General features: G+C 41.2%; 1 protein-coding gene across 1 annotated transcript in view; it reads right to left on the bottom strand.

Annotated features, from left to right (window-relative positions):
• Positions 1-17,453: 17,453 nt before the first annotated feature.
• The window catches only part of LOC149184926 (uncharacterized), a 51,513-nt gene continuing 44,970 nt past the window's right edge, over positions 17,454-23,996 (bottom strand). The window contains exon 6 of the mRNA XM_089415480.1: positions 17,454-17,906. Coding sequence (XP_089271606.1) covers positions 17,454-17,906 — 453 coding nt within the window. The remainder of the gene's footprint in view (positions 17,907-23,996) is intronic.

Genomic DNA, 23,996 nt, shown 5'->3' with positions numbered 1-23,996 from the left:
ATATCAAAGCCTCATATTCTACTATATTGTTCGTGACTTGAAAATCCAACTTGAAAGATAGATGTGTGCTTTCCTACTCTGGAGATACTAGCACCATCCTTGCTCCTGCAGTCTCCTTGGAACATGCTCCATCAAAGAACATCTCCCAAACCTGACTTCCTTGCTCTTCCTTAGCCTGAACTATTGGTTTCTGAGTTGCATTGGGGCCTTCTGAGATTCTTCTATTTGGAGAATACATGCTCCAAAATCAGTGTCCATAGCATATATGGGATGATTAGTAGGATTCTTCTCATCACTGATGATGTATGCCAACTGTGCTTCCCTGTACAATCTCCTGCTTTCTCCTCCAAAAACTAGGACAGTGGCATAAGATAGATCATTCTGTAATGTCCCACCTAGTCTCTTAATCCATCCTCTAAACACCAAAATGCCAAACTTAGGAGGGACATCTGCTAGCACAATATCCATCATCATACTCTTCGTGGGCAGTGTTATCACTCAGGTTGTTCCCTTTGACTCCTAAGGGAATACGGCCGAGGTAACCACAGACCAATCTTTGGATCACAGGTCCTAGCCTACCTGCAATCAGAGAGGGCTCTCTCTTTAGGATTTAGCTTTGTTTTGATAATGTTTTAGGCTAGTTATGATGTACTGTATTTTGTTTAAAGTTTTGGTTGAATGATGTCTTCTAGCAGCTAAGATGAGAACTTCAGAAGGTTCAGTCCATTGGGCTATGGAGTCGGTGATTATGTATTGTTTGAGGTGTTGAGTTAGAGTGATGAAATTGCAGGGCCATATAGATATATCATGAACAAACTTCAATTTGTGGATATGGAATATGTCCAGCCAGTGAGAGGCAACTAAGAATCTTTCAATAGGCTGGGGATGTGGGGAAAGGAAATATCACTCAGGAGCAGATTTGAATTCCTGAACAATATTTACCATGAAAGATTTAGTATGAAGGTGAGTAACTAAGAATTACACATTCATAACTATTTCTGAAGAAAAACATTTATAACAGCATAGATTGAGCTTAGGGTGTTCCATGAACAAATCCTGAACTATTCTTTTTCTGTGCTATTAAACCTGTGAAATATAGAGCATGAGCGGATTATGAAAGGACGAAATACATAACAAGATGGTTCAGAAAACTTATTGTGCCATGAAATAGCGTAGGAATCCTGTAGTAGCAAGCAATCACACCATAACACCTCAAAATGACTCAGAACTTCATAAATTCCATTGGCTTCTTGTATTAAACTCTGAAATTACAGCATAACTTCTCCAGAAGAAAAATCAACAACCCCAGCAAGTTCATGCGTGGGGATATATATACAAACGTTTTTACAAAATATCTTAACGCTGAGTCATTTGCTCAATAACTGTGTTTACCAGCTTTCAAAAATAGCAGTTACAAAAGTTATTGCTGCTTTAAATACACAATGAATGCCGTTTCAGCTTTGTCAGAAACTCTTTGACTTTTGGAGGCCACTGGGTCGGTTGGGCACTTTGTATTAATTCTGAATGATACACTCTTTATTGCTCTGTCGAGGTACGGCTATCTCAGCCCCATCATCTGCTTTTGTTGGTCAAGCTGGTTTGCTGAGTTGGCCTTTTCCTTAATCTCTCTCCCAGTCAAAACAAATATGTATTAACTTTTTTGAAATTGCTGACTTCTATGATGAAAATACATAAATATGGTGAACAATTCGTTTTCTACAGCAGTGTTTGTATCATGCCTGTCCACCATTCCTGAGTAGGCAATTGGTGCCTTAAGATTATGCCTAAAGTTTCATCTGCCTCAGTATATTTGTAGTAGTTTGGAGGCACTTCAAAAAGATGTCTGATTTCATGTGCAATGAAGAATAAATTCTCTATTTTGTCATAGAGACTCTGCCCAGATGGAGGCCCTGTTTCCTCTGGGGTACTTGCTGCTGTAGTGATTTGATTTGTGGCATATGTGTCTACCCTCTTGGCATAATTTTCAAGAGATAGTAACCTTCCTGCACTGGTTACTAAGCTTGGAAGGCCTCTATTATGCAATAATGTAATCTTCTCAATGAATCTGTTCACCTCTGTCTGCATCTCCTGACACCTTCTGTCCAATGTTTGCACATGATTTCTTAGAGTGAGCACTCTCTTCACTAGTAAAATGGTATCAGTTCTATTAGTGATACCCATTGCTGCTAGCTGAGGGCCAGTGCGGTTATTCAGGACATTGATCATCCTATTAGCTATTTCAGGCATGTTTCCAAGAGATGCTCTTGCTCTTTGATTCTCTTTTTGGGCCCTGCCTATTAGATCCATATGCTCATGGATGGTTTCAATATACTGCCACTGATCTGTTATAGATTGACCAATGTTGGTCCACAGGATCTTCTTGATTTCAACTACAACTTTGTCAAGAGAGAGCTCTTTCTCTAGTTCTTTTATTTTCTTCTCAAGAGCCCTTACTTCCCTTGTTTTTTCAGCTACACTTTGCTTGGATTTGTCATATTTTTCATTAACTGTGGCCAATTTTTCTTTAGTCTCATTCAGTTCTGCCATCTGTGCTTCCAAGGCTTCCAGTTCCTTCATCATGTTCTGCATACTTAGGCTGGGTCCCTGATCTGGTGCTGTTGCTGGCACTGATGCCGAAGGACCTGCCTCTGATGTTTGTCCTGTGGGAGGAGCTGCTGTAGTAGTAGAAAGTGGCACACCTTCAGTAGATGTAGATGTCTATGCTGGCTACATTGGTGCCTCACTTTGTCTTGATTTCAGTGCCACCTCTAGTGCACTCTTTGTTTCCATTAACCTTTTGTATAAACTCAGGAGTAGGGCCACTACATCCTGATCCTTTTTCTGCTCTACCACTTCTCCAGTTTGAGGGTGAAGTCCAGCTGGTAGCTTGATGTGCTTTCTCATAGCTGCTATGTCTTCATCCCTTTTCTTCAATAAAGCTTGCACACCTTTAGGGTCCTTTGGATCATGACCCAACTCTATGATGATCTCTTCCAAGGACTTGATTCTGTTTTCCTTGGCCTGGGATGATGCTTTCTCCAATTCCAATTGAGCTGCAGTGTTGTGTAGAGAATTTTGTAGTTGGTGTGCCAACAGGGTCTTACCAGCTAAAGTAGAATATATCATTTCCCCTGTTTGTCTGTGTAGCTCAATTTGATCCAATGGGTGGATGTCTCTGGCAAAAATTTCCAGATTAGTTCTGATGTAATCAGCAGATGTTTTAGGTTGCTGCATGGTAGGCCTGAAATGACTAAGATTCATTTTTTGTTCCTGAATGTCATATGCAGACATTAATCTCTGCTGATTTGTTGGCGCCATTTTTAGGAGATGGTTGTAAATCTGGTGCCTGAGGGGCTCATTCCTTTTTTTTATGTCAATGAACTGCTGCTTGATGCTGGAGTCTGCATTTGATTTTTGCCTAGAAGAGCTGACCTCTGTCCCATGTGGAACGTCCTGTCCTTCCTGCAGAGAGCTAGTTGATGTTTCAATGCTAGGAGGGGGCATATTTTCAATTGGTCTCTCTGGTACTTCCTCCTCTGAAAAAGGGTTCAACCTTTGTCTCTTTTCTCCTTGCTGGTCCACAGAGGTAGTGAGAGGAGTATCCTCTTGCCTATCCCTCTTCCTTGTCCTGTCCTCATTAACAGGTGTTTGTAATACAGGGGAGTCAACTGTATCCTCCTGCCTTGGAGGAATTTGTTCATGTGTTTGCTGTTCTGTGTGGGCAGGTTGTTTGGCTCTGATTTCCTGCTGCTCTGCCTGCTGCTCCACAATTGGAGGTGTTCCTTCTTGCTGCACTGATTTGCCTTTAGTCATGTCTGCTGGTGGATTATTTGCTTTGGCAGGCTGTTGGGGAACGGTAGATGAAGAAGCAGCTTCTCCAAGATGTCGAGAGCCTGAAGACCGGACTTGTCCAAAAGATTGCAAGTCAACTGCTTTTTCTAAAGTTTTAATATCTTTCTCTGCTATTTCTTCTTCACTATAATCTTCCACTAATGTGCCCTTTTTCCACTCTATTTGATTAGCATATTGTTCAACCTCTGGAATGCTAATGTGGTCATATGTAGCAAGCCTGTGCTTGATTCTTCTAAGGCTTATGAAGTGGTTAGGGTCATAGGGTGCCCAATAGAAGCTTGTCTTGAGCTGGAGGGCTTTTAGCATTTGATCTGCCTCATCCCAAGCTTCTTCTCTCTTGTTAAAAATGAATGGACCCAATTGATGCTTAATTTTGAGCTGTGCCTTCTTGTTTTTGCTATGGAAGTGAATCATATCTGCATTGCCGAACTGTCTGAAGTACTCTAGAGCAAAAAGTCTCATGGGGACATATCTTGGAAGCCTGTATGGTGCTAACTCACAGCCATATATTCTAATCACTATATGGTGTTGGTAAAAGTACCAATCCCCTATGCTATAATTCTTGGACAGCTGAAGGATTTTCTGCATATCATCTGTGAGTCTAGGAGGAGGGGAACTCTGCAGCATTGACAAGGCTGGATGGATGAATAGGTCAATAAATTCACAGTAGTTGTATGGTGAAAAATGAATGTGATGACATACTGATGTCCAGAATATTACAGATCTTCTGTCTCCCTTTGCATCTAATTTCTTGAGGAAAACAGGGAAGCTGTCAGGCTGATTGTATAAAAACAGATGATATATGTAGGAGGTGTACTTGAAAACCCTCTCTCTTTCCAAATTCATGAACTGTTCATGAATTTTGTTGGCTATAAATGAGGCATAGTCATACTGGACAGCAGGGGGCTGTCCTGGAGTAAAAATAGATAGAACCACCAGTGTTGTCTCATCTACAAACTCACTGGTCTTGAAGCCTAGGATGGAAGATATAATGTCTACCAGCAGTCTCCCTATGTCATTGAACCAGTCATGCAGATAAGGGGGAGGCTATAAGGGCTGGTACTCTAGGCGCATGAATAATTGTCCAATCCTTGTAATTTGTGAGTTGGAGAGCTTGGCACCCTACTCTAGTAAAAACTGCTTGGAAAGAGGCACCAGTGGTCTTGTAGGTTTGAACTGCAGCATTTGGTTTATGGCTTCAGGAGTAATATGGAACAAGACAAAGCCTGAAGGACTCAGAACAACTCTTTGAGTGGGGTCATAGTTTGAGCGGCACTGGTGGATCAAGTCAGGAAACTCATTGACCTGGGGGAGATAGTAAATTGTTAAATTGGATTTCCAGATTCCCAGGAGGTCTGTACCCTCTCTATGCTTCTTTCTCAACTCACAAACTGTCTCTATATGGTATGTGTTGGTCCTCTCTACAGTTTCTCTCATCTGAAAATCTCTGTCAGCAAGGGCTAACCACTCCAGGTTCTTGTGTGGGGCATTTAATGGGGCAATGTTCAATGCCACTGGAGTCTCCATGGTCAACTGAATTTGGAATTATACTTGAAATTTTTCTTGGGCACAGCAATGTAGAGTAATGGATTTTGAATGAGTAGGGCAATTTGCAGAGGGGAAAAGGCAAAATTGGGGTAAAACTGAGTCAAAATGCTCCTATGATAAACTCAAGGAGCAAATGCTGGGATTTGAGAGTCACTTTCTTGGTGGATTTGTCTCGCAGAGGTTCAAATTGGCAAGGGCACAAACAAGCTGTGAATTTCTGGTAAATTGGCACAATGTGGAAACTCTGTGGGTGATCTTGGGATTGCAGTGAGGAAACATGGTAGCCTTGGTGTAAATGAGGTGTAATTGTTGTTAAAGTGGGTGAAACAAGGTGAATTCTCTTGCTGTGGCGCGCCCCGCGGCACGAAAACTCAGTGAGAAGCATGGGTTAAGCACAATGCAGTGAATGAGGGAACTTGGGTGAATTTAGGACCTTCAAATGTGCATTAATTTAAGTCATACAGTCACAGGAATTCAGAATGTTGGAGAATTTGGCGATTTTGCACTGTTTTTACAGTGGAAGACTGAAGAAACCAGTTTACAGGAGAAACGAGTAAATACCTGGTTGCAGCGCGAGGGGGGGAAGAACTGTCCGTGTAGAATTTGGGGCGACAGAAGCTTGAAGTTGAAAAATTTTGAGTTTGGTGAAAAACGACGTAGAACGCATGCAAACGACGCTATGCCCAACTTACGTAAAATAAGGAAAAACATGTTTTTTGGCCAAAATATGGAAAAATTGGTTTTGGTGCGTTTTTGACGGATGACATCAGCATGACGTCATTGGTGGGGTCCGGTAAGGAGTGATGACGTGGCGGCCAGTGAGTGGCTCCACGTGGGTATGTGACAGGGCGGACAGCTCGGAGCGATGGTGGATGGAGCGGTGATGCGACGCTGAGGTGGCAGTGACGTAAGGGTGACATGGAGGTGACGTATGGTGGAGTTGGCAGAGCGGTAAACGGTTCCATCGGACCGCTTAAAGTACGGGAGTGGTTTTGGCAGGAGGCCTCCCGATACGACTTGGGAATGACACACGTCCGAGCCCTGACGTCATGCTCTGACAGATTTCGGGCGCTATCGTCCGGGCATCGGAGGCGGTCCGATATTGTTGTGAGCCGTCGGATGGGAGGGCCCAGATCCGACGGTCGACGGACTGCGGAGGTGATGGGTGGATATGGCCGGGCGCGGATAATAAAGAATTATTTTTTCTGGGAATGCGCGCCAGGGCGGAACTTTAGCCATAGGCGGGTTTTTGGGTTTTTGCAATGTTTTGTGAACAAAATGGGTTTTGGGCATTTGATTAACAAAACGCGCTTAGGGCTGTTAAACCAAGCAGGTCTTGATTTAATCCCGAGACATAGTTTAGCGATATTTTGCCCTTTGCGCTTCAATTTCTTTGCGCTCTGACCTTTTGGAACTATAAGGCTATATTGCCTAGGGGAAGGGGTATATACCTATTTTTGGGGTTTTTTCTATAGAATAGTGATATAATAATAGGGAGAAAGGGGAACATAGGGAGTTTTTAGTAATAGAGTTAGTAGTTAGTATTGGATGGGAGATATGGAAGAGAGGAAGCAAACACTAAGGTTTTTAGGGAACAAACTTAGTTATGAGAGTAGATCAAAATGAAAAGATTTTTACACAAGAAATGTGGCTCTTTTCTATAACAAGAATCAACAAATGAGTTTGATTTCTGTTATGAACAAAGGTGATAGTGGGATGTTAGAAAGAAGTTTGATAGGGAATGATTGGGAAATTAGACATGCTTCACTTTGCTGCCACCAAAATGCTGAATAGGAAGATCTGTACTGGCCACCATGTGTTTCCTTTGCTTAGGCCAGTGATATGAGAAAAAACACACCTCTGCAACCCCACTACCTACCCATCTTATTTCCTAGCATTTTTTATTTCTTCGGGGAGGGTGCACTTAGACTTGCAAACCCTCATGTGCTCTTTTCTTTTTGCTGCCCTCCTATCTAAATCTAGCCTTATATCTTCCAAGGGCCCAGATTAAGCTAGTGGGATCCTTTCTTTCTCTATCAACTAATCATCTGTCAAGCTCAAACTGTTTGAACAGGTACTCATTACCTACTCTAAAACAAGCAATTCAAAACATGGCATGGCCCAGCTTGAACTGTTGAGACATACCTCAAGATAGCAGTGGCATTTGGATTGGCCACTTTCCTGACCTTTCTTTGGGGTTCATTTCAACTTTTTTTTTTTTTTTGACCATTTCATTTTCTTGCCTTTTGATTATTTTTTTAAGGCATACCCTCTTTACATTTTTTAACTTTTGGCTTTGTCCACAAAAATGGAACCTTTGTATCATCAAAGATGATCATTTTTGGCATTTCCACTGTCAATCATGAAATATGAAACCCTATTGATATAGGAGGCTAACAGTGGCTCCACTTGGGGATGACTTTTCCAGATGAAAAGTCAAGATCAGCAGGTCAGATTGCCTTCTTTTCCACCTTTCTGCATTTTAACCTTTCCTTTTGTTGAAGACTGAATATGTGAATCCTATGAAACTTGCATGCAATACTCCTTAAGCTGATCTGTTCTAAAATTACAGTCCTGTTTTTGCCTTGCTTCTCCGATCATTTCTCATCTTCTAGATAATTTCCAAGTACTTTCTCTCATTCTCCCATGCCAAAGTGAATTGAAAATAGTGCAGCACCTTAGTTCTTCTCAAAATTTGCTTTATTTGGAGTTTTATCTATCTGCTGAAATAAACATACTAAAAATAGAAATTTGTGTACAATATACAATTGAGCAATGCTTGATCAGAGGGGATCAAAGTAATGCTTGAGCATCCTCCCATTGACTGGGCCTTCCTCAGTGTTTGAGCCATCCAAGCTCTTTAGGAAATAAGTGTTGTTACCTTGTATAGCATAAATCACATAAGGTCCCTTCCATAAGAAATCAAATTTCCCATGTTTTCCTTTGTCCTCTCTCCTGGAATCCCATCTTAGCACTTTGTTTCCTACAGAGAAGTCTTCAGCTTTGGTTCTTTTGTCAAATATTCTTTTGAGTTTTTCTTGCAGTACTTGGGTTCTTTCATAGACTTCCTCCCTTGTTTGCTGCAGGTGAATTGTCTGATTGATCCTTCTCTGAATGTCATTTGGTTCAGCTTGTATTTCTTGCAGCAACTTGATTACAGGAACACCTAGAGATGAAGGGAACCTTGCTTCCATTCCATAAACTAGTTCATATGGACTTGTACCAATGGATCTTTTGGTGGTTAGTCTATCTGCCCATAGAGAATTCATTAACTTCTTATGCCAATTCTTTTTGTTTTCTTCCAAAACTTTTTTGATGATGTTGATTAGGCTTTTATTGGAAGACTCAGCTAGGCCATTGCCTTGAGGATAATAAGTTGTGGAATGACCTAAGGTCATATGATATTTGTGACAAAAGCTGATCATTTTTTTGGACTTGAAAGCAGCAGCATTGTCTGTGATAATTTTGTCTGGACAGCCAAATCTGGACAGGATGTTGGTCTCTAGAAATTGTATGATAATGGAGTCATTGGCCTGCCTACAGGGGACAGCTTCTATCCATTTGGTGAAATAGTCTGTAGCAGTCAGAATCCACCTATGCTGGCCAGAGGATGGGGGGTGAATTTCACCAATAAAGTCTAGACCCCATTGCTGGAATGGTCTCTCAGTTGAAACAGGTTTGAGTGGTAAAGGCAACAGCTTTCTCTTCCCTTCAAAGATTTGACATTTGTGACAAGACATTACAAATTTTCTCACATCAGTAAACAAGGAGGGCCAATAAAAACCAGCCCTTAGGATTTTATCAGCTGTGGATTTCCAGTATAAGTGTCCTCCACAGTCACCTGCATGAAATTCTTTGAGGACATTGTCAGTTTCATCCAATGTTAAGCAATTAAGTAAGATCCCTTCATGGTTTCGCCAAAACAAATCATTGTTAATAATACAAAATTTTGATGCTTTCATTTTCAAGAACCTTTTCTTAGTCCTGGACAACCTTGGAGGAGCTTGCAGGTTTAACAATACAAAAAATATATCAGTATACCAAGGGGATTGCATAAAGGTTTGGTTGATCTGTGGAGTCGCCATCTCCTCTTCGTTGTCCAGTTCATTAATGTCAAGAGCTTGAAAATTGGTTTCAGCCATCAACTTGGCTAGACCCTGTCCTTTTATTAGTTTGGTAGGCTTGATTTCCATATCATATTTTAAGATTTTGGCGATCCACTTGCCCCTCCTCCCTTCTATTCCTTCTTGGGTCAAAATGTCCTTCACCACTGCATTTGGGACATAGGAAATGATGTGGGAGTACAAAATATAGATTCTAAAGTCCTTGATTGCTTTTACCAGTGCATATGCTTGTTTTTCCATGATCTGATATTTCAAGGGAGCATCCCTAAGAGCTCTGCTAAAGAATGCAATGGGTTTTTCACAGCCTTGATCATCTTTCTGTAGTAGAACAACAGCAATTGTATGCTCAGAAGCAAAAGAAAAAATGATGAAATCTCTATCAAATCTAGGGCTTGTTAGGACTGGTGTGTTTGTCAATGCTCTTTTAATATCCTCAAAAGCTTGTCTAGCTTCCATGGTCCATTTGACCTTGGATTCCTTTTTTAGCATGTTGTTTAACAGTCTTGTGAGCTCAACCAAATTTGGAATGAACCTTCTCAAGAAGTTGATTTTTCCTAGAAAGCTTTGGAGTTCCTTGATGTTCCTTGGGTGTGGTACTTGTAGGATGGCTTGAATTCTATCTGGATCAATCCTAATACCATCTTTTGAGATTATATGTCCTAAGAGTTTACCTTCCTCTAGCCCAAACAGTGATTTCTTTGGATTTAAAGATATGCCATATTTTCTACAAATTGTGAAAACTTGCCTCAAGTGTTCTAAGTGTTCTTGGTCTGATTTTGAAAAAGCAGTTAGATCGTCCAGGTAGACCACTAGAAAATCATGAATTTCCTTGGCGAAGGCTATATCCATAGCTCTTTGGAAAGTAGCCCCTGCATTCTTAAGCCCAAAAGGCATTTTGACATATTTGAAAGTTCCCCAGGGTGTTGTAAAGGCAGTTTTGTCTTGGTCATCTGGGTGTACTAGAATCTGATTGAATCCTGAAAAACCATCTAACAATGAGATCCTAGAGGCTCCCACTACCCTTTGCAGGATATGATCCATTTTTGGTAAGGGGTAATGGTCTTTGAGAGAGACTTTGTTTAAATTTCTTAGGTCAACACATAGTCTGATTTCTCCTGTCTTTTTCCTAGTAGGCACTAGGTTTGATATCCATTCTGAGAATCTGATTGGAGCAATGATTCCTGCTTGATACATACGTTTAACCTCTTTTTCAATGAGAGGAAGGAGCACAGGGTTCACTCTTCTGAGTTTTTGTTTGAAAGGCTTTTGATTTTCTTTTAAAGGTATAGTGTGTTGGATGACTGAGGTATCATAAGACTTGAGGTCCTCATAGCTCCAGGCAAAGACATCTTGAAACTCTTTGAATAACTCAATGTATTTCAGTTTCTGCTCAGGTGGTAATGCTTTGGATAACTTAATCATTTTGGGATTTTCTGGAGTCCCAATGTTACAATCTTCTATTTCAGCGTTTAATGGTTGCATTTTTGGTTTCCTTGAGATATCATTTGAATCAAATAGATCCTCCAAAGGGGTTAAACTTGTGGGCAAAAATTTATCTTTCAACTCAATTACCTCTGTTTCTGTTTCGGCCAGTTCATCTTCATCTATTTGACCCAGCTGTTGTATACTTTCGTTATTGAAGGTGGTAGGGTGCAAAACCAGATTAGTTGTTTCAGCTGATATTTTCTGTGTATTGATGTGTGCTTGTGGTTGATCATCTCTAGTGATTGAGTCAATGTTAATGCCAGAGAATTCCTCTTTTAGAGTAAGGAAATTATTTATCTGAGTATCACTCTCAAAGACTTGCCAGTTTTTGATGTTGTCTGGAACTGCACGCCTGTGTTTGATTTCAGCAGTAAAAGTATGAGTGGGCTTGAAAGGCAGTTTACAAGTGCTGGCAAAGGTTGCCAAACTGTGAGCATGAAGATTGAGTTCCCTGGAAATTTTAGTCAACTGTGATTGTGAGAAGGTGTCAAGTACCTGAATAGCTGCTGCCTTATATGCTCTCAACCTTAGATCATTTGTAGTAAAGTTTCCTTTAATTTGTTGTATGATTAGATATGAATCCCCTAAGATTGAAATTTTAGTTGCACCCAAATTTTTTATGAGTTTAAGACCTAGCAGAAGGGCCTCATATTCAGCCATGTTGTTTGTACATCGGAAGTTCAACCTATATGCATGACCCTCAGCCTGGTCATTGTGCATATTATGGATCCAAACTCCTGCCCCAGCTCCTAACTTGTTTACAGAACCATCAAATTCCAAATACCATAAGGTTTCATGATCAAGATTTGAGTTGAGGTTTTTAGAGAATTGGATCATGGGCAGGTTGGTTTCTTGCAGATTGGTTGATACATTGTGTTCTTTTGTTGCCTCAGCTCTTTCTGCAGTCCTTTGGTCTTGTGGAACATATTGTTCAATGACTTTCTCTGCCTCTGCTGCTATTAATCGTTCAGAATAAGCCTTGCTGCAGATGTCAGCATTGTAGAGAATAAATGAATCCATGTTAGAGTGTATTGAATAGATTGGGAAGTTTTGGGGTTTCTCTTGACTGCTTACCACATATTTCATCAAAGTTTCACGGTATAATCTCTTTGGTTGCCCAAAAACTGAGATGGTCGCATAGGACATATCTAATTGCAAAGATCCTTGGAGTTTGGCCCCCCAAGATCTGGACAAGAGCATGCCATACTTAGGGGGTATGTCAGCTACCACCACATCCATCAAGATTGTTTTGGTTGGGTATTGGACCAGGGAGACACATAAATCTTTAATCAATCCTAAGCACCTGACCTGGCTTGAATCAAATGAGAATAGATCTTTATAAGGCCTTGTGATGTCTAGGTCGAGTTTTTCCATTACGGATTTGGGCATTAAGTTGTGTGAGGCCCCAGAATCAAACATTGCATTATGCAGAACTTTATCATGGATGTTTAAGCTGACATAGAAGGGTGGAACCCCTCCATTTTCTGTTTTTCCATTAACCTCAGGTCCGAACAACAACTCTGGTTGGTCATCTAGGACATTCACATCATCTTTATTATCTGATACCTGGAGTGACTTGTTAATCTGCTGTCTGTATATTTCATGTTTGGCTAATTCCGAAAGAGGAATTGATATCTTGAGCTTACTTATTTATGTCTCCAAGTTAAAGGGCTTTTCACTTTGCATCTTGGCATTAAGCGCAACAGGTTTTTCTTTTTCAGCTGAGTTATCGATGATCTTTTGTTCATGGTTGATATGATCTTGAGTAAGATTGGTACCATGTTTGTTTCCAGGGGTGTTATCTGATTTCATTTTTGCTTGATGTAGTGGGACTGGCTGTTTTTCAGATGTCTGTTGTTCTGAAATATCTTCCACAGTAACTTCTAAGGAGTGTGGGTTTGAATTGCCAGCTGTTTGTGGGAGAGTAGTCTTATCATTGATCTTTTTTGGCTGCTTATTGTCCTTTGGTTTAAGAGTTTCAGGTACATCTATTGTTCTGGTCCTTAATTTATACTGTTTGTGTACCTCATACACAGCTGCATCATAACCTTCTTTGAAATCAAATGATTCTCCTGACTTAGTGTGCTAATGATTGTCATCATAAACCTCTTGATCTTCTTGTGTTAAGAATACTTGATGTTCACTGTCCAAACCCATTAGGTTGATGTGAGGGTCCTCATTAGGTTCACTAGATGTTGAAGCTTCAGCATAATTTTCTTGGAAAGGAGGTTTGACATGCTGGTCAGGATCAGTCCTTCCAACATTAGGATTTTGCTTCTTTCTAAAGTTTGGATTTCTAGTATTGCTTGTTTGACCTTCCCATGATGATTTTCTTTCTATGGTTTCCACTCTGTCCCCAAGTCTATCCATACCTTTGATGATTGCATCTAGCTCTTGCTCAAATGATGAGGTTTCTTCCTTAAAAGTAGTTCTTCTTTCAGTTCTTGCCCGGTTTCTCTTAGCTATCAGATTTGCCTCTACACTTACAGCTATGTTTTGCATGTCTGCTAGGGTTGCAGGGGCTCTTTCTCTTAGTTGATATGCCATATCAGCATCAAACCCATCAGGGAACTTAATCAATGCCAAATCAGGTGGAGGCCTAAGATTTTGAGGAATGGCATTATAGATAGTATTGAATCTAGTGCAATAGTCCAAGACAGTTTCTTGAGGGCCTCTCCTTATGGTGTCATATTCAGATAAAATATGTAGAGGATCCTTTTTCTTTTCCCATCTGTTTAGAAAGGACTGGTAAAGAGCACCTGAATCAGGTATAGAATTTGCAGCAAGCGCTCTAAACCAAGTTCTTACTTCACCTGTCAGACTTTGTACAAAAATTTTCATTCTCACATCATCATCATCTATCTCATAATTTTCGAAGTAGTCTTGCATTTTCTTGGTATGTTGTAAGGCAGTGTATGTACTGGTTCCATCAAAATAAGTAATCTTGCTTTGGTAGTCCTGAGGCATAGCCCCCGGATTACCAGGTAACTGAAGGGGTGCATAACGATTAGCCATATTTGGAGGAATAAATGGGACAACGGGTGGAAAGGGAACAACTGGAACAAGAGGGACAACAATAGCAGTTTGTGTATTAGGTGTAGACAATGTATTTTGTGAAGTGGATGAGGAAGAGGGGGAAGAATGAGTTATATGAAGGTGGACTGATGGTTTAGCAGGGGTTGGAATAAAACTTTGCTGAACTGCCTCAGGGCTGGATTCAGGAGATTGTTCTGGTTCCTTTTGGTTCCTAAGAATCTTAGGAATCAAATTAGGGTTATCGAAAATAGGTGGAGGATTTGGGTCAGGATTTGACCTTGTATGCCTAGTTCTCTTTTTAGGAGCCAGCTTCTGAACTTGTTTTTGGTAGTTTTTTGAGAATATTTTCAGAATGGTCAAGGGAATGCTTAAATTTTGGAAGCACTATCTAGAACAGACAGCAGTTGACACATTAGTTCGATTCCCCAGTGGAGTCGCCAATTATGTTATCACTTAGGTTGTTCCCTTTGACTCCTAAGGGAATACGGCCGAGGTAACCACAGACCAATCTTTGGATCACAGGTCCTAGCCTACCTGCAATCAGAGAGGGCTCTCTCTTTAGGATTTAGCTTTGTTTTGATAATGTTTTAGGCTAGTTATGATGTACTGTATTTTGTTTAAAGTTTTGGTTGAATGATGTCTTCTAGCAGTTGAGATGAGAACTTCAGAAGGTTCAGTCCATTGGGCTATGGAGTCGGTGATTATGTGTTGTTTGAGGTGTTGAGTTAGAGTGATGAAACTGCAAGGCCATATAGATATATCATGAACAAACTTCAATTTGTGGATATGGAATATGTCCAGCCAGTGAGAGGCAACTAAGAATATTTCAATAGGCTGGGGATGTGGGGAAAGGAAATATCACTCAGGAGCAGATTTGAATTCCTGAACAGTATTTACCATGAAAGATTTAGTATGAAGGTGAGCAACTAAGAATTACACATTCATAACTATTTCTGAAGAAAAACATTTATAACAGCATAGATTGAGCTTAGGGTGTTCCATGAACAAATCCTGAACTATTCTTTTTCTGTGCTATTAAACCTGTGAAATATAGAGCATGAGCGGATTATGAAAGAACGAAATACATAACAAGATGGTTCAGAAAACTTATTGTGCCATGAAATAGCGTAGGAATCCTGTAGCAGCAAGCAATCACACCATAACACCTCAAAACGACTCAGAACTTCAGAAATTCCATTGGCTTCCTGTATTAAACTCTGAAATTACAACATAAATTCTCCAGAAGAAAAATCAACAACCCCTGCAAGTTCATGCGTGGGGATATATATACAAACGTTTTTATAAAATATCTTAACGCTGAGTCATTTGCTCAATAACTGCGTTTACCAGCTTTCAAAAATAGCAGTTACAAAAGTTATTGCTGCTTTAAATACACAATGAATGCCTTTTCAGCTTTGTCAGAAACTCTTTGACTTTTGGAGGCCACTGGGTCGGTTGGGCACTTTGTATTAATTCTTAATGATACGCTCTTTATTGCTCTGTCGAGGTGCGGCTATCTCAGCCCCATCATCTGCTTTTGTTGGTCAAGCTGGTTTGTTGAGTTGGCCTTTTCCTTAATCTCTCTCCCAGTCAAAACAAATATGTATTAACTTTTTTGAAATTGCTGACTTCTATGATGAAAATACATAAATATGGTGAACAATTTGTTTTCTACAGTAGTGTTTGTATCATGCCTGTCCACCATTCCTGAGTAAGAAATTGGTGCCTTAAGATTATGCCTAAAGTTTCATCTGCCTCAGTATATTTGTAGTAGTTTGGAGGCACTTCAAAAAGATGTCTGATTTCATGTGCAATGAAGAATAAATTCTCTATTTTGTCATAGAGACTCTGCCCAGATGGAGGCCCTGTTTCCTCTGGGGTACTTGCTGCTGCAGTGATTTGATTTGTGGCATATGTGTCTACCCTCTTGGCATAATTTTCATGAGATAGTAACCTTCCTGCACTGGTTACTAAGCTGGGAAGGCCTCTATTATGCAATGTTGTAATCTTCTCAATGAATCTGTTCACCTCTGTCTGCATCTCCTGACACCTTCTGTCCAATGTTTGCACATGATTTCTTAGAGTGAGCACTCTCTTCACTAGTAAAATGGTATCAGTTCTGTTAGTGATACCCATTGCTGCCAGCTGAGGGCCAGTGCGGTTATTCAGGACATTGATCATCCTATTAGCTATTTCAGGCATGTTTCCAAGAGATGCTCTTGCTCTTTGATTCTCTTTTTGGGCCCTGCCTATTAGATCCATATGCTCATGGATGGTTTCAATATACTGCCACTGATCTGTTATAGATTGACCAATGTTGGTCCACAGGATCTTCTTGATTTCAACTACAACTTTGTCAAGAGAGAGCTCTTTCTCTAGTTCTTTTATTTTCTTCTCAAGAGCCCTTACTTCCCTTGTTTTTTCAGCTACACTTTGCTTGGATTTGTCATATTTTTCATTAACTGTGGCCAATTTTTCTTTAGTCTCATTCAGTTCTGCCATCTGTGCTTCCAAGGCTTCCAGTTCCTTCATCATGTTCTGCATACTTAGGCTGGGTCCCTGATCTGGTGCTATTGCTAGCGCTAATGCCGAAGGACCTGCCTCTGATGTTTTTCCTGTGGGAGGAGCTGCTGTAGTAGTAGAAAGTGGCACACCTTCAGTAGATGTAGATGTCTGTGCTGGCTGCATTGGTGCCTCACTTTGTCTTGATTTCAGTGCCACCTCTAGTGCACTCTTTGTTTCCATTAACCTTTTGTATAAACTCAGGAGTAGGGCCACTACATCCTGATCCTTTTTCTGCTCTGCCACTTCTCCAGTTTGAGGGTGAAGGCCAGTTGGCAGCTTGATGTGCTTTCTCATAGCTGCTATGTCTTCATCCCTTTTCTTCAATAAAGCTTGCACACCTTTAGGGTCCTTTGGATCATGACCCAACTCTATGATGATCTCTTCCAAGGACTTGATTCTGTTGTCCTTGGCCTGGGATGATGCTTTCTCCAATTCCAATTGAGCTGCAGTGTTGTGTAGAGAATTTTGTAGTTGGTGTGCCAACAGGGTCTTATCAGCTAAAGTAGAATATATCATTTCCCCTGTTTGTCTGTGTAGCTCAATTTGATCCAAGGGGTGGATGTCTCTGGCAAAAATTTCCAGATTAGTTCTGATGTAATCGGTAGATGTTTGAGGTTGCTGCATGGTAGGCCTGAAATGACTAAGAGTCATTTTTTGTTCCTGAATGTCATATGCAGACATTAATCTCTGCTGATTTGTTGGCGCCATTTTTAGGAGATGGTTGTAAATTTGGTGCTTGAGGGGCTCATTCCTTTTCTTTATGTCAATGAACTGCTGCTTGATGTTGGAGTCTGCCTTTGATTTCTGCCTAGAAGAGCTGACCTCTGTCCCATGTGGAACGTCCTATCCTTGCTGCAGAGAGCTAGTTGATGTTTCAATGCTAGGAGGGGGCATATTTTCAATTGGTCTCTCTGGTACTTCCTCCTCTGAAAAAGGGTTCAACCTCTGTCTCTTTCCTCCTTGCTGGTCCACAGAGGTAGTGAGAGGAGTATCCTCTTGCCTATCCCTCTTCCTTGTCCTGTCCTCATTAACAGGTGTTTGTAATACAGAGGAGTCAACTGTCTCCTCCTGCCTTGGAGGAATTTGTTCATGTGTTTGCTGTTCTGTGTGGGTAGGTTGTTTGGCTCTGATTTCTAGCTGCTCTGCCTGCTGCTCCACAATTGGAGGTGTTCCTTCCTGCTGCACTGATTTGCCTTTAGTCATGTCTGCTGGTGGATTAGTTGCTTTGGCAGGCTGTTGGGGAACGGTAGATGAAGAAGCAGCTTCTCCAAGATGTCGAGAGCCTGAAGACCGGACCTGTCCAAAAGATTCCAAGTCAACTGCTTTTTCTAAAGTTTTAATATCTTTCTCTGCTATTTCTTCTTCACTATAATCTTCCACTAATGTGCCCTTTTTCCACTCTATTTGATTAGCATATTGTTCAACCTCTGGAATGCTAATGTGGTCATATGTAGCAAGCTTGTGCTTGATTCTTCTGAGGCTTATGAAGTGGTTAGGGTCATAGGGTGCCCAATAGAAGCTTGTCTTGAGCTGGAGGGCTTTTAGCATTTGATCTGCCTCATCCCAAGCTTCTTCTCTCTTGTTAAAAATGAATGGACCCAATTGATGCTTAATTTTGAGTTGTGCCTTCTTGTTTTTACTATGGAAGTGAATCATATCTGCATTGCCGAACTGTCTGAAGTACTCTAGAGCAAAGAGTCTCATGGGGACATATCTTGGAAGCCTGTATGGTGCTAACTCACAGCCATATATTCTGATCACTGTATGGTGTTGGTAAAAGTACCAATCCCCTATGCTATAATTCTTGGACAGCTGAAGGATTTTCTGCATATCATCTGTGAGTCTAGGAGGAGGGGAACTCTACAACATTGACAAGGCTGGATGGATGAATAGGTCAATAAATTCACATTAGTTGTATGGTGAAAAATGAATGTGATGACATACTGATGTCCAAAATATTACAGATCTTCTGTCTCCCTTTGCATCTAATTTCTTGAGGAAAACATGGAAGCTGTAGGCTGATTGTATAAAAACAGATGATATATGTAGGAGGTGCACTTGAAAACCCTCTCTCTTTCCAAATTCATGAACTGTTCATGAATTTTGTTGGCTATAAATGAGGCATAGTCATACTGGACAACAGGGGGCTGTCCTGGAGTAAAAATAGATAGAACCACCAGTGTTGTCTCATCTACAAACTCACTGGTCTTGAAGCCTAGGATGGAAGATATAATGTCTACCAGCAGTCTCCCTATGTCATTGAACCAGTCATGCAGATAAGGGGGAGGCTGTAAGGGCTGGTACTCTGGGCGCATGAATAATTGTCCAATCCTTGTAATTTGTGAGTTGGAGAGCTTGGCACCCTGCTCTAGTAAAAACTGCATGGAAAGAGGCACCAGTGGTCTTGTAGGTTTGAACTGCAGCATTTGGTTTATGGCTTCAGGAGTAATATGGAACAAGACAGAGCCTGAAGGACTCAGAACAGCTCTTTGAGTGGGGTCATAGTTTGAGCGGCACTGGTGGATCAAGTCAGGAAACTCATTGACCTGAGGGAGATAGTAAATTGGCAAATTGGATTTCCAGATTCCCAGGAGGTCTGTACCATCTCTATGCTTCTTTCTCAACTCACAAACTGTCTCTATATGGTATGTGTTGGTCCTCTCTACAGTTTCTCTCATCTGAAAATCTCTGTCAGCAAGGGCTAACCACTCCAGGTTCTTGTGTGGGGCATTTAATGGGGCAATGTTCAATGCCACTGGAGTCTCCATGGTCAACTGAATTTGGAATTATACTTGAAATTTTTCTTGGGCACAGCAATGTAGAGTAGTGGATTTTGAATGAGCAGGGCAATTTGCAGAGGGGAAAAGGCAGAATTGGGGTAAAACTGAGTCAAAATGCTCCTAGGATAAACTCAAGGAGCAAATGCTGGGATTTGAGAGTCACTTTCTTGGTGGATTTGTCTCGCAGAGGTTCAAATTGGCAAGAGCACAAACAAGCTGTGAATTTGTGGTAAATTGGCACAATGTGGAAACTCTGTGGGTGAACTTGGGATTGCAATGAGGAAACAAGGTAGCCTTGGTGTAAATGAGGTGTAATTGCTGTTAAAGTGGGTGAAACGGGGTGAATTCTCTTGCTGTGGCGTGCCCCGCGGCACGAAAACTCAGTGAGAAGCGTGGGTTAAGCACAATGCAGTGAATGAGGGAACTTGGGTGAATTTAGGACCTTCAAATGTGCATTAATTTCAGTCATACAGTCACAGGAATTCAGAATGTTGGAGAATTTGGCGATTTTGTGTTGTTTTTCCAGTGGAAGACTGAAGAAACCAGTTTACAGGAGAAATGAGTGAATACCTGGTTGCAGAGCGAGGGGGGGGAAGAACTGTCCGTGCAGAATTCGGGGCGATAGCAGCTTGAAGTTGAAAAATTTTGAGTTTGGCGAAAAACGACGTAGAACGCATGCAAACGACGCTACGCCCAACTTACGTAAAATAAGAAAAAACATGTTTTTTGGGCAAAATATGGAAAAATTGGTTTTGGTGCGTTTTTGACGGATGACGTCAGCATGATGTCATTGGTGGGGTCTGGTACGGAGTGATGACGTGGCGGCCAGTGAGTGGCTCCACGTGGGTATGTGACAGGGCGGACAGCTCGGAGCGATGGTGGATGGGGCGGTGATGCGACGCTAAGGTCGCAATGACGTAAGGGTGACATGGAGGTGACGTATGGTGGAGTTGGCAGAGCGGTAAACGGTTCCATCGGACCGCTTAAAGTACGGGAGCGGTTTTGGCAGGAGGCCTCCCGATACGACTTGGGAATGACACGCATCCAAGCCCTGACGTCATGCTCTGACAGATTTCGGGCGCTATCGTCCGGGCATCGGAGGCGGTCCAAAATTGTTGTGAGCCGTCGGATGGGAGGGCCCAGATCCGACAGTCGACGAACTGCGGAGGTGATGGGTGGATACGGCCGGGCGTGGATAATAAAGAATTATTTTTTCTGGGAATGCGCGCCAGGGCGGAACTTTAGCCATAGGCGGGTTTTTGGGTTTTTGTAATGTTTTGTGAACAAAATGGGTTTTTGGCATTTGATTAATAAAACGCGCTTAGGGCTGTTAAACCAAGCAGGTCTTGATTTAATCCCGAGACATAGTTTAGCGATATTTTGCCCTTTGCGCTTCAATTTCTTTGCGCTCTGACCTTTTGGAACTATAAGGCTATATTGCCTAGGGGAAGGGGTATATACCTATTTTTGGGGTTTTTTCTATACAATAGTGATATAATAATAGGGAAAAAGGGGAACATAGGGAGTTAAGTAATAATAGAGTTAGTAGTTAGTATTGGATGGGAGATATGGAAGAGAGGAAGCAAACACTAAGCTTTTTAGGGAACAAACTTAGTTATGAGAGTAGATCAAAATGAAAAGATTTTTACACAAAAAATGTGGCTCTTTTCTATAACAAGAATCAACAAATGAGTTTGATTTCTGTTATGAACAAAGGTGATAGTGGGATGTTAGAAAGAAGTTTGATAGGGAATGATTGGGAAATTAGACATGCTTCACTTTGCTGCCACCAAAATGCTGAATAGGAAGATCTGTACTGGCCACCATGTGTTTCCTTTGCTTAGGCCAGTGATATGAGAAAAAACACGCCTCTGCAACCCCACTACCTACCCATCTTATTTCCTAGCATTTTTTATTTCTTTGGGGAGGGTGCACTTAGACTTGCAAACCCTCATGTGCTCTTTTCTTTTTGCTGCCCTCCTATCTAAATCTAGCCTTATATCTTCCAAGGGCCCAGATTAAGCTAGTGGTCTCCTTTCTTTCTCTATCAGCTAATCATCTGTCAAGCTCAAACTGTTTGAACAGGTACTCATTACCTACTCTAAAACAAGCAATTCAAAACATGGCATGGCCCAGCTTGAACTGTTGAGCCATACCTCAAGATAGCAGTGGCATTTGGATTGGCCACTTTCTTGGCCTTTCTTTGGGGTTCATTTCAACTATTTTTTTTTTTTGACCATTTCATTTTCTTGCCTTTTGATTATTCTTTTAAGGCATACCCTCTATACATTTTTTAACTTTTGGCTTTGTCCACAAAAATGGAACCTTTGTATCATCAAAGATGATCATTTTTGGCATTTCCACTGTCAATCATGAAATATGAAACCCTATTGGTATAGGAGGCTAACAGGCAGTTGAGTTAAGGTAGTGGCCAGGTCTTTGATTAATCCTAGGCATTTCACTTTCCTTGAATCAAAAGAGAATAAATCATGATATGGTCTAGTGATGTCAAGGCCTAACTCTTCCATGACAGCTTTAGGCATCAAATTGTGGCTGGCCCCAGTATCTAGCAGGCAGTTGTGGAGGATTTTGTCATGAATGGCCAAGGAGACATAAAATGATGGAGAACTATTATCAGCAGGTTCAATCATAGGGCTAAGCACAATTGCAGGCTTGTCATCTTGCAAATTGACAGAGTCAGTGGAGGTTTGTGTGGTTTCCAGCTCAAGAGCTTCAAGGATAGGCTTTCTAAACACTTCACTCTTTACCAACTCTACCAGAGGCACAGATATTTTTAACTTCTAGACTTCTAACTCAAAGCTGAAAGAGGAAGGTAACTTATTAGAACCTATTACCTCGTGAACTGGTGTTTTGAGGATGACTGGATCAGCTGCTAGTCCTCTCTATCTAATATTCTATGACTCTGTTTGGACAACAGCTCTTTGGGCAAGATTCTGCTTGGTATTTTTTGCATTTGACCTCAGATTATATCTTCGTTGCTATTTAGTTTATAGAACAGCCTCTCTGTCCCACCTTTGACCGTCTTGTTCTTGTAGAAAATATTCTTCATGCAGCCAATGTTAAAAAGGCAGCACTGCCTTTATCTTCCATACATTGAATTTCATCCTCATATTCAATCTTCTCCTCCTCCATGACCACATTTTGAAAATGAGCTTTAACTCTTTGATTCTCATTAGTTTCTTTACCCTTATGAATGATTTGCATTTGCTCGTTTGCTCTCTTGAATGGATTTGGGTTTCTTGGAGCAAATGTGTTTGGAAACCTTGCTTTCCCAGAGCTTTGCTCAACTTTTAGTTTGGATATCTCGGCAGCCAATGACTCTATAATTTTAGCCACCCTATCTAATTTAGGTTCTGAAGATGAAGCAGAGGAAGAAGAAGCCTCACCTCTCTGCCTCCTTCTATCAGCATGTGTTTTAAGCTTTTCTGTAGCCATAATATTTGATTCCACCTCCAGTGTTGCATCCTGCATATCAGCTAGAGTGGCACATATCCTTTCTCTCAACAATAGGCAGAAATCAGAGTCAAAAGCATTGGCATAAGTGAGTTTGGCAGAGGTGGGGGTAGGCTTTACCTCAGCTGGTATCTTACCATACATACGATTGAATCTTTTATTAAAATCAGGCAATGATTCCCCATTTTCCCTCTTTAGGTTTCCAAACTCAGTATGGTAATAGAGCAGATCCTTTCTATCTCCCCATTGCTTCAGGAATGCATCATCCAATGCTTCAATGCCTGTTATGGACCCATGGGGTAACTCTATGAACCACTTCCTAGCCTCACCATCAAGGCTCTGGACAAAAACTCTCATCCATACATCATCTTCACTGATATCTAAGTTATCAGCATAGCTATAAAAAGATTTAAGGTGCTCTTTAGTTGTTACTCCCTCTGTACCCGTGAATTTAGGCATATATTTTTGATACTCTCCTACAGGCATGGCATTCAAAGGAGCAGGCAGGACCAAGGGTCCATACCTAGCAGCAATAATTCTTTCCATCTTTGTGGGTGCTTGCTGTCCTGCCATGACTGGGGTATGTGGGAGGACACTGGCAGATTGAGTAGTTTGAAGCAATGTAATGGATGACAGAGACAATGGGATGTTTTGGACAGTATGGGCTAAGATCCAAAGGGGAACTAATTGAACAAGGAGCTGTATGAATCTCTGTAGGTGTTTCTTCACTAGCAACACTAGGCTCTATATCTTCAAATTGTGTATCCTCAACTAAGAACTTCTCATGCAGAGACAAATAAGATTTACTGGGCTTACCTGATCCTGATGCTCCTTTCCGTGATGTTTTCTTCAGTTTAACAATCTTGTCAGGGTCGGGCACTAGAACAGCTGGTGATTTCTGAGGATTTCTTCGAGTGTGTCTCACGAATTGAGCCAGGACTATGATGTGGAGTCGCCAGATAGACGATTACAACCAGAATTGTGCCCAGACTTTGTCTATCATCAAAATCTGGAACTGTGTCGTCTCCCAGGGAAGCTGAGCTTCAATCTCCTCTCCCTGACAACGGCGCCAATTAATGTTATCACCCCAAGAAACTCTCCTAGGTTGTATCTCAGAGATGCTTAGGAACAT

Source organism: Pinus tabuliformis, chromosome 3_2 (genome assembly GCF_031772625.1).
Source record: "Pinus tabuliformis cultivar Carrire ecotype Pingquan chromosome 3_2, CPIR1, whole genome shotgun sequence".
In the NCBI taxonomy this organism is placed as follows: domain Eukaryota; kingdom Viridiplantae; phylum Streptophyta; class Pinopsida; order Pinales; family Pinaceae; genus Pinus; species Pinus tabuliformis.
This window is presented reverse-complemented; position numbering and strand designations above follow the sequence as displayed.